Source organism: Bos javanicus, chromosome 7 (genome assembly GCF_032452875.1).
Source record: "Bos javanicus breed banteng chromosome 7, ARS-OSU_banteng_1.0, whole genome shotgun sequence".
NCBI classification, from domain to species: domain Eukaryota; kingdom Metazoa; phylum Chordata; class Mammalia; order Artiodactyla; family Bovidae; genus Bos; species Bos javanicus.
This window is the reverse complement of record NC_083874.1, coordinates 94,284,772-94,296,160: the sequence shown is the minus strand read 5'-3', so window position 1 is coordinate 94,296,160 and position 11,389 is coordinate 94,284,772. Positions and strand designations below refer to the sequence as shown.

Here is an 11,389-nt window from a genome sequence, read left to right as displayed (position 1 = left end):
TCAGAAAAATCAAGAAGTGTGCAGGAAAGAACTGCTCACATCAAGTAAATGCACAGTAGGACTGTTAAATAACAGAATGAAGGATTTAAACAGAAGCAGATGTCACTGATGCTGTTGTTCAGTCCCTAAGCCATGTCCGACTCTTTGCAACCCCATGGACTGCAGCACACCAGGATTCATTGTCCTTCACTATCTCCCAAAATTTGCTAAAATTAAAAGGACTGGAATCATGTAGCTTCAGTTTGAAAATTCACTGCAGAGTAGCTGAGAGTGTGAGAGGGGAGTCCTCATCTGAAATGATTGATAAGAGGGGTGGTGGGGCCTGGGGAGTGGTTCCTGAAGATGTTTTCTGCTTGTGATTTGCTCATGATAAGATGTCATGTTCGAATTCTGTTTAGGCTAAATATTAGATCGCAGGAAAAGGGTATGTCATTTGTTACTGAAAATATTCAGACTACCTTAAACTGTGGGGTTGGAGAAGGCAATGGCACCCCACTCCAGTACTCTTGCCTGGAAAATTCCACGGACAGAGGAGCCTGGTGGGCTGCCGTCTATGGGGTCGCACAGAGTTGGACACGACTGACGTGACTTAGCAGCAGCAGTAGCAAACTGTGGGGTTGCTTGAAATAATAGTTACTCTAATGGTTTCAGGAAAAGTTACATGCACCTAATTTGGTGTGTGACATTTATCACTGGAAATTGCCTAAGGCACGCTAGACATGTACCAAATTGCATGCTGCTTTAGCTCTCCTGAAAAAGTGTTTGGACTGTCAGTTGGAAAAGATGATAGTGAGGTCATTTCCATTTTTATGTAGACTTGGGGTCAGTTAGCAATGTCTGGAGACGTTTTGGGTTGTCACAAATGGGAGGTGCTACTGAGCCATGGTGGGTAAACATCCTACTGTGAACAGGGCAGCCTCGTAACAAAGAATTATCCTGCCAAAATGCTAATAGTGCCAAGGTTGGGAAACAGATTTGGATGATGAAATCCAGAAATGGAAAAGGGAGTTACTTTTTCAGTACTTGTATTTGTTGTAGTGTAATAGCTAAATTCTGATCTCCATCTTTCTGAATTAATACTTTTTGATACAGAGAGGAATATTTTTCACAAAGAAAGTGTCAGCATAGAAACTTATCCTTGACGTGGGTAAGTTTCTCAATAGTGAAGAAGATGAAGTTGATTATTCGTCCTGTTCTTAGTTTAAGCTTGCTTTTTAAACACTTGTGCTGCTGGCTAATGACAGATGTTGGATCTCAGATAAATTAGCCCCCCCAATGGATAGGTGGACAATCTCTGTTTAGCCAACTGCTGCCTCTGTCTAGAACACTCTTCCTGAGAATGTACAATGGCTCCTGCCCTAATTTCATTTATATTTATATTCAAGAACAACCTTATCACAGAAAATTTTCTTGACATTCCCTATTCCTTTACCCTTCTTTATTTTTCTTCAAAATGCTCATTATCACATGATATATAATATGTAGGTCTTCTCCACTAGAAAGTGAAAACAAGGATTTTGCTTTGTTCATGGCTGTGAACCATGCCTGGAATATAGAAATGCTCAGTTAAGCAGAGGCTGAATAAATGATTTATTCTTTCTCATTGAATACCTTTTATTAGGGCTGTTAACAAATAGCAAATCATAGACATGTCAAGCTATTTAGAGACCTAATCTTTGATTTTCATCTTCCCTTCTCTCTCATGAAAGGATTAATTGTGATGGTTAAGTGGGAGAGTAAATCCCCAGATAACTAAGATAGCTTTACCATCAAGAATCCGCCCTTCAGTTCTCACCTTCAGTGTGTAAATAGAACATTTACTCTCATCAGTAATAAAATATTAAAATCCCTCTGAAAATCAAGGAACCATTAAATGTACCCAGGTAATATCTCTGGAAGGACATGGCAGTAATTGAAATTCTGAAATTAAAATAAACCATAAAGAATGAATTACTTTTTATGATCTTCTTATCACAAGGTTTTGCCTGTAACTGGAAACTCACTTTCCTGGTAACAGTCAGAGGTCAGATCCTATCTATTGTTAGCTTATTAAAATAGAAAGGCATTATTTAAAAGCATTCTCCTTGAAAGGTAAAAAGGATAAAAATAGTGGTTTATATAAATGTTTTCCTTTCTTTTGACTTTTCTGTAACATAATGGACATGATTTTCCATATAAGAATTATTGTTCTGTTAATTATAGAACATACAGGTATAATCTCAATAGGATGAATTTATCTTAGATGACACATTTTAGTTCTCAAATTCTCTACATCACCGGTTATGGGAGTATTTTGATCAGATGTAGTTACATCCGTGAGTAGGTAGATAGACAGATGGAGTGATAGGTAACTTTTTCTTTCCTTTTCCTTAAATCATAAATCAGACTTTTAAATTATGGCCAGAGACCTCACTAGCACAAACATGAGATAAAGGCTGATTTTGAACATTTTTTCACACTGATAGAATCATGTTAAAATGCACACCAAAGGCAATTATAGGGGAGAAAGTCACAGAAGAGGAAAAGAAAATTTAATGGGGTTCTGTAGACACCACAAGAGCCCAGTGTAGAGAGGGGTGGGTGTGTGTGCGTGCATGCGCACAGGCGTGCTCCCTCACATCTGAGTCTTGGTGACCCCATGAAGTGTAGCCTGCTAGGCTCCTCTGTCCATGGGATTATCCTGACAACAATACTGGAGTAGGCTGCCATTTCCTCCTCCAAGGGATTTCCCAACCCGGGGATCAAAACTTCATCTCCTGTGTCTCCAGTGTTGGCAGGCGGATTCGTAACTACTGAACCACCCGGGAAACCCGTGGCTGTGGTGAGAGTGAATGGTGAGGGCAGAGAGTGGGGCTTGGAACAAGTATCCCAGTGACCTCCCTGCAGATGACGTACCTACCTGAGGACATAGCCCCATCCTGGGCTAGTTTTACCAGTGAGACTCATGTCTCAAACCCAGTGGTCTTGCATCCAACAATCTGTTGAATGAACTTTTTTAGAAGACATAAATATTTTGAATTCTTGAAAGCTTTATTACCAGGCTTTTGAGAATTCAGATGGTGGCTTTAACTAACTGCACAAGAATATAGGAAGATTTAGTGCCATTTTGTGGGTTATAAACACAGAAGATGTTTTCATTTTTTGTATCTGAATAAGTCCTTTAGATTAGGTACTATTGTTTCTTTAGAGATTGAGTCTAAGTTTCATGTCACAAACAAGAAGTTAATTTCAAGAAACATTTTTCTGAACTAAATTTATACCAATAGTGAGTGAGTGAAAGTCGCTTAGTTATGTCCAACTCTTTGTGACCCCATGGACTATACAGTCCATGGAATTCTCCGGGCCAGAACACTAGAGGCGTAGCCTTCCCCTTCTCCAGGGGATCTTCCCAACCCAGGAACTGAACCCAGGTCTTCTGCATAGCAGGTGGATTCTTTACCAGCTGAGCCACAGGGGAAGCCCTTTATAGAAATAACCTCAAATTAATTTCTTCTCAGTGTTCTATGGTTTTTAATGAGTGACAATAGTTAAAAAGAAATTTCAACTTCACTCTGATAGAAAGACTTTTGTTTATTGTTTGTTACAAATTATACTTGAGTTTAAATTCCAGTATCTTCATAGCCTCAGACCATCAGTTTTGAGCACCTGATCATTCCCTTTCCTAAATTTCAGTAGCACAGTTCAGTTCAATTCAGTTGCTCAGTCACATATGACTCTCTGAGACCCCATGGACTGCAACATGTCAGGCCTCCCTGTCCATCACCAGCTCCTGGAGCTTGCTCAAACTCACGTCCATTGAGTCAGTGATGCCATCCAACCATCTCATCCTCTGTCATCCCCTTCTCCTCCTGCCTTCAATCTTTGCCAGCATCAGGGTCTTTTCTAATTAGTTGGTTCTTTGAATCAGGTGACCAAAGTATTGGAGTTTCAGCTTCAACATCAGTCCTTCCAATGAATATTTAGGACTGATTTCCCTTAAGATTGAATGGTTGGATCTCCTTGCAGTCCAAGGGACTCCCAAGAGTCTTCTCCAACACCACAGTTCAAAAGCATCAATTCTTCTGTGCTCAGCTTTCTTTATAGTCTAACTCTCACATCTATACGTGACTACTAGGAAAACCATAGCTTTGACTAGACGGTCCTTTGTTGGCAGAGTAATGTCTCTGCTTTTTAATATGCTGTCTAGGTTGGTCATAGCACAGTTAGTTTACTATAATATGTGAAATTATGAGATGGAAGCATCACAGACTGACACAAATAGCCTGAGATTTGAAGTCAGACACTTTCTTACTGTGTGACTTTGGGCAAAGTATTTAATTTCCATGATTATGAGTTACCTTGTGTTTGAAATGAAGATAAGACCCAGCTGGCAGAGCTGAGTGCACATGAGCTGCATGAGCATTTAGCGATTGGTGGAGGGTGGTGGTGGTGGTGGTTTAGTCACTAAGTTGTGTCCAACTCTTGATGACCCCATAGACTATAGCCCACCAGGCTGCTCTGTCCATGGGATTTTCCAGGCAAGAATACTGGAGTGGGTTGCCATTTCCTTCTCCAGGGGATCTTCCCAACTTGGGGATTGAAGCGACTTCTCCTTCCTGCCAGGCAGATTCTTCACCATGTGAACCACCTGGGAAGCCCTTAGTGATTGGTAGGCGTTTATAAATGACAATAACTATTTATCATTTCCCTACTGATATATTTCATTTAATATCTCAACTTTCACTTTACCTGTTAATGAGCTTTTCACTTATTTATGTGTTTTCTCCCCTACTGTCTATGGTCATGATTATATCTTTGGATTTTCCAAAACACAACTTAAGTATTATAGATACTCAACACATTCCTTTGTTCATTGGTTTCTATTTGTATCTAAATGTGCTGGGTGCTGAGGATATGAAGACGAATGAGACAGGTCCTTGCTCTGATTTGTTTTCTACCGTGGCAGCACCTTCAAAGCTGTGTAGTAAGACTTGACTCTAGGCATTTGCTTCCTTGGCCAAATGCTTTTTCTTATAATTCACTATCAGCTGAGCAGCAGCAGCAGCAGCAAGACTATCGAGGGGTGCTGCCTCTGCTAGCCCCCTGCTGAAAGGCAGCCATAGTTCACGCTGCCTGAGACTTGCTCTGTAAGCACTCGGTTGTTGGCTGAGGACATTACTTAGCTGACCATCTGACTAGGGCCCTTCTGGAAAGAGGAGGCTCAGTGCAGAGGTCCAGAGGACACAGCCTGTGTGTCTCCTTTGTCAGATCAAATGATCACTTCTGTGCCAAAGCACGGAACTCACTAGAAAACTCCCAGACAATATTCTGGCTTTTAAGTTCAATATATTAATAAAACATGTTCCCTCTACCATCAAATTTGAATTTGTTAAAATTTCTAAATGGGAAAAATTGCCAATTAAACTTCCCCTTTAATGTTATTAAAAGCTTTTAGTCTGTTTGTTCAGAAACAGTTTTCTTTTTTCTTAAAGCAAGTACTATACTCCACCCACTTTGCTTTGAGAAGTGCTCTGATTGGGGCGGGGAGGGGGAAGCCCTACCCGCCTCACTTTCTCTTTGAACAGAATACTTTGTAATATATAGCTCAAAGGGTTAATATCCCTAATGTGAAGGAATCCTACCAGTAGATAAGAAAGTGTTGAAAATAATGGTAAAAAATGGGCAATTCACAGAAATTCAAAGGGTGAAGGGAATGCAAATGAAAGAGATGCTATTTTTCACCCTTTAATTGGCAAATATTAAAAAGAATACTCAGTGTGATAAGAATGCACAGGAAGTCCTCAGGCATTGCTGGTATGAGTAAATTGCTACAACATTTTTAGAAATAAATTTATAAAAATTAATACAAACATAAACTTTGACCTAGGAATTTTGCCTATAGAAATAAAAGTACCTATAAGGAAATTTAAGGATATACTTACAATAATTTTTGTTTGTATAAACTGGAAATTTTTGTTTGTATAAACTTGTAGCTATAAACTGGAAAAGATCTATTCATCAGTAAGATAGTTGAATTAATTATGGCATATCTGTAAGTTAAAATATTATGCAGCTGTGAAAAATAATGCTAGAATAATATTCACTGATTTAGAGAGATACCAACATATACTGAAAAAAAAAAGGTATTGAGTAATGTGTATAGGATTTATTTTAAAAACCTATGTTCTCTCATATATAATCTATGCTAAATACGTATTATATAGTATATACATAAAATCTCCCTTTTCTGTTACATATTTATATCAACAAGGGTGAAAGTGAGGAAAAATACATTCCTGGTGTTCACACTAGTTACATTAGGAAGCCTGAATGGTGACCTCTATTTTTATCTTTATTTTATTTGTTACAATGATGCATACTACTTTTTAATTTAAAAAATAAGTGGAGAAATTTTAAATAAAAGTCTATTGTGTAATTGAATTATAGACTAATAAGTATTTGCCTGGGGAAAAATCTGGCTTATTAACTATTAAGTACTGTAATACTCAGAGAAGGCAATGGCACCCCACTCCAGTACTCTTGCCTGGAAAATCCCATGGATGGAGGAGCCTTGTAGGCTGCAGTCCATGGGGTTGCTAAGAGTTGGACATGACTGAGCGACTTCACTTTCACTTTTCACTTTCATGCATTGGAGAAGGAAATGGCAACCCACTCCAGTGTTCTTGCCTGGAGAATCCCAGGGACGGGGGAGCCTGTTGGGCTGCCGTCTCTGGGGTCGCACAGAGTCGGACACGATTGAAGCCACTTAGCAGCAGCAGCAACTGTAATACTAATGAAATTTTAAGACTTCATTATTTCAAGTGAGAAAGGATTCCGGTTTATACTACTACAAAAGTGTCCAGATTCAGATTTAACTATTTAGATGATTCATCTATAAGCTGATTTCCCACAGGACTGAAGGTGCAAAAAGTAGGCAACAACTTCAGTAAAGCAGTCATCCCTAGATCTCAAACATTTACTTTCCCCTCTTTTCGGTTTGTTAGTATTCTTGGCTGCTTTAAGCCAGTCTTCCACTCCAGATAATAAGTTCCTTTTCTCCCCCAATAAAATCCATTCTTAAACTGTACTTCTAGATAGTTTACTTTTCTATTTCTCCTATGGACACTTTATCTTAATTCTAAACTAAAGGAATTAGATCAGACATGACATAGATATTTACTGAGCACCTTCATTGTGCTAGAATTTAAGAACCTAGACAAGCGTTTTTAGAGAATGAAGAAAGTAGGTATTTTCTGTTTACCCAAGACACCTATTTCTCTTTGAGTTTTAGTGATGACCACTGGTGGTTCAGATGGTAAAGAATCTGCCTGCAATGTGGGATACCCAATTTTGAGCCATCAGTTTGGGAAGATGTTGTGGAGAAAGGAATGGCAATCCAATATTCTTGCCTGGAGAATCCCATGGACAGAGGAGGCTGGCAGGCTACAGTCTATAGAGTTATAGAGTCGGACATGACTGAAGTGACTTAGCATACACTGTTTAGTCGTTAGCTTCAAGTCTTAGAGGTACAAGAATACACTGGTACATTTTATAGTTGGTGGCACTTAGATTTAATGAAATATGGTAGAGATGGAGGAGAATGGAGAGAGAGTATATTCATGATTATGATTTGACCAAGACATTAAACTGAAGTTGATGTGGGACAGAGTGGAGAAAGAACAAGAATAGAAGGGGCAGAGCCTCTTGATAAAGGTGAAAGAGGAGAGTGAAAAAGCTGGCTTAAAACTCAGCATTCAAAAAATGAAGATTATGGCATTCAGTCCCATCACTCCATGGCAAATAGATGGGGAAACAATGGAAACAGTGACAGACTTTATTTTCTTGAGCTCCAAAAGCATTGCATACAGTGACTGCAGCTATGAAATTAAGACACTTGCTTCTTGGAAGAAAAGCTGTGACAAATCTAGATAGCATATTAAAAAGCAGAGATATCACTTTGCCGACAAAGGTCCATATAATCAAAGCTATGGTTTTTCCAGTAGTCATGTATGGATATAAGAGTTGGACCATAATGAAGGTGCTAGAAAAGACTCTTGAGAGTCCCTTGGATGGCTAGAATATCAAACCAGTCAATCTTAGAAGAAATTAACTCACAATATTCATTGGAAGGACTGATGCTAAAGCTTCAATACTTTGGTCACCTAATGTGAAGAGCTGACTCACTGGAAAAGACTCACTGGAAAAGACTCACTGGCAAAGACTGAGGGCAGGAAGAGAAAGAGAAGACAAAAGACAAGATGGTTGGATGACATCACTGACTCAATGGACATGAGCTTGAGCAAACTCTGGGAGATACAGAAGGACAGGGCAGCCTGGCGTGCTGTAGTCAATGGGCTCGCAGAGTCAGACCGGACTGAGTGACTCAACCCCAAGGTGGTATCATCTAAGTATCTAGAATTTCCTTTGCTGGTACTATGATGCCAGGAGATGGTGGTTATTTAAATAGGAGGAGTTGAGGATAAGGAGGCCAATAATTTGAATGTGGAGTCTTATCTCCTTTATTGCTTTCTCCATTGTACAGGGGAAAACTCAGTGTAATGTGGGATTACAAATAGTATTCAAATAGGGATACTGAAAAGAAGCAAGCAGAGGGTCTTAGAAAAAATCTTAAAGGAAAAGCTAATGAATCAAACTTAAAAAAATTATTTGATAACTTCATGGAATCTGTATATGTTCAATTGTGCTTTACATCGAGGCATTTTAGTGTACAATTGATAAGTTAAAATTGTACTCTTATCAGAAAGTGTCATTTCAGTTGAGATATTATGCAAATGAGGATGGCAAATTAATATGCATATTTCTTCTATTAAAATATGGTATGAATCCCTTTAGTATAAAATATTCTCTGCACATCAGTGTGTTGCTTTATTTCTTGGCCAGGTTCAAATTCCTGGAATAGGATTTTATTTAGTGCTAATGCTTTCGTTAGGCAAAACCCTTTGGAATGCATTAAACAGAATTAAAAATCTTCCATTCACTTACTTGAACTCCAAAAGGTTCATTTCGTGGCGATAATCCCCCTGGACCATCTTTAAATTTGAGATTTGCTCAGAACTGGAAGCCTCTATCTTTTCTAAGAGCTGCATTACCTAATGAAAGTACAAAGGGAGCTTTTTTGTGTGAACAAAACCACTAGCACTTACATTCATTATACTTTATTCCTAAAGGAGCCTGGAATAAAGACTTGAGCCTAAAGCATGTTTGCATTTGAAAATGATTTTTGTCAAAGGAATGATTCAACAGTTATAGCAATACCTTCAGGGAAAGAACAATGGGGGCATGTTCCATTCTGCTGTCTATAATGATCTTTTTGATAAGAAACCATCTACTGATATAACAAAAGCATACTATTGACATTGGTTTATCAGTTTGTTGGTTTGATTGTTGCTTTGCTTTGTCTCCCCAGTTACAATGTAAACCGCTCTGTCTTCTATCACCACTATATCCTCAGGACACATGAGATGACCAATGGTACAGGCTCACCAAATGCTATTGAATACATGCTGCAATGCACGACTGGGCTCTGCGAAGAAAACACCTGAGTGGCCTAAGATCGGGCCTCAGGAATTTCTTGGTAGAATTCTGACGTGAACACAAATAAATTCCAAGTGAAATAACTTAGGACATTTTAAACATAGGATCTGCTCACTTAGCAACTTTCAAATATGCAACTCAGTTCTGTTAACTATAGTCATTATGCTGTCTATTATATCACAAGGCATTTATTTTATAAACTTTCTTGATTTGCAAAACCTTAGTAAAATAGGATTGCTGCCGTGTTAGTTGCTCAGTTGTGTCCAACTCTTTGCAACTCCATGAACTGTAGCCTGCCAGGCTCCTCTCTCCATGGGATTCTCCAGGCAAGAATACTGGAGTGGGTAGCCATTTCCTTCTCCAGGGGATCTTCCTGACCCAGGGATTGAACCTGGGTCTCCTGAACTGCAGGCAGATTCTTTGCAGTCTGAGTCATCAGGAAACAGATTTATTGAGAAAGTTTATTTCTTCCATCAGAGGAGAAACACTTGGGATATTTCTGTTGAGGATGCCCTCTGTCTCTGCATTATTACTTAATATTGTACCAGAGTTATTATTCAAAACACTTAGAGAAAAGAAATTATGTATATGAAAATGGAAAAAGGTGAGGCCAAATGATTTTTACTTACAAATCATATGATTGTATCTGGGAAAACCAAAGACCAACTGAAAAATAACTAATCAAGAAGACAATTCATGAGGTATAAAATTAATACAGCCTTTATAATACACAACTAACAAGTAGTTAGAAGATATAAAACCCCCATTACAATTAACAAAAAAAGGATGAAGTCTCAAAATTATATTTAAGATAATGACATATCTACATGAGGAAAATTTGAAGGATTTTCTGAAGGATACAAAAGCAAACCTGAAGAAATGGAAAGTACCCTATGTTCTTGGATAAAATACTCAGCATTATGACTATGTTAGTTTGAAAGTTAATTTATAAATTTTACATGATTTCAATTAAAATTGAAGCAGAGTTATCTGTCAGTTTACTTGCTGGACCTAGACAGGCTAATCTTAAAATCATTTGCAAAAGCAATTATCACTAGGAAAAGGGGAAAAAGAAACAGTGGAGAGACTAGCCCCATCAGATATTAAAAACACTACAAGGTCTCAATAATTAAAATGATAATGAAGGCAATCCTATTTTAGAAAAAAATTCAAAAATGTATCCAGGATTTGAATATAAACAATAAAGCCCTGACAGTGTTAGAAGAAAATATAAGCAATTCTTTCAAGCCTTTGTGTGAGGAAGCTCAAATCTCAGAAGCCACATACACACATAAAAAGAGACTGATAAATTCAGCTATAAATATAGACCATGTACAAACCAAAAGTTGAGAGAAAAACTGGGAAAATGCATTTGCAGCTCACAGTGTAGGGAATCAACTCACCTTGCTAACGTATAACGAGCTCCTGGAAATTGAAAAGAAAGAGAACAATAGCCCAATAGAGAAGTGGATGAAAGATATGAACAGGTAGCTCACTGGAAAAGAAATACAACTAGCTCTTAAATAAATGAAAACATGTAATAAGAAAGGCTAATTGAAACAGAGATGTCCTTTCCTTTAAGAAAGGTAAAATTCAAAAGTCAAACAACACTCAGTGGTGCGGCAATGGGGATATAGGACATTTTATATATTGCTGGTGGGTATGCAGTGTGGTGAAAACTCTGCAGAGAGCAAGATCTTTCAAGAGAGCAAGCACAGTATCTTTGACCCTGCAATCCCACTTCTGGGTGTTTATTCTACAGACATACAGAATGACATAACTGCAAGGTTACACACGGTAGTAGTGTTTCAAAGAGCAAATTAGTGAAAAGAATCCAAATGTTGATCCATGAGAG

General features: G+C 38.3%; 1 protein-coding gene across 1 annotated transcript in view; it reads right to left on the bottom strand.

The window, feature by feature from the left end:
* Positions 1-11,389, bottom strand: part of FAM81B (family with sequence similarity 81 member B) — a 57,588-nt gene that overhangs the window by 4,768 nt on the left and 41,431 nt on the right. The window contains exon 7 of the mRNA XM_061424416.1: positions 8,983-9,089. Within this exon, the coding sequence (XP_061280400.1) occupies positions 8,983-9,089 (107 nt within the window). The remainder of the gene's footprint in view (positions 1-8,982; positions 9,090-11,389) is intronic.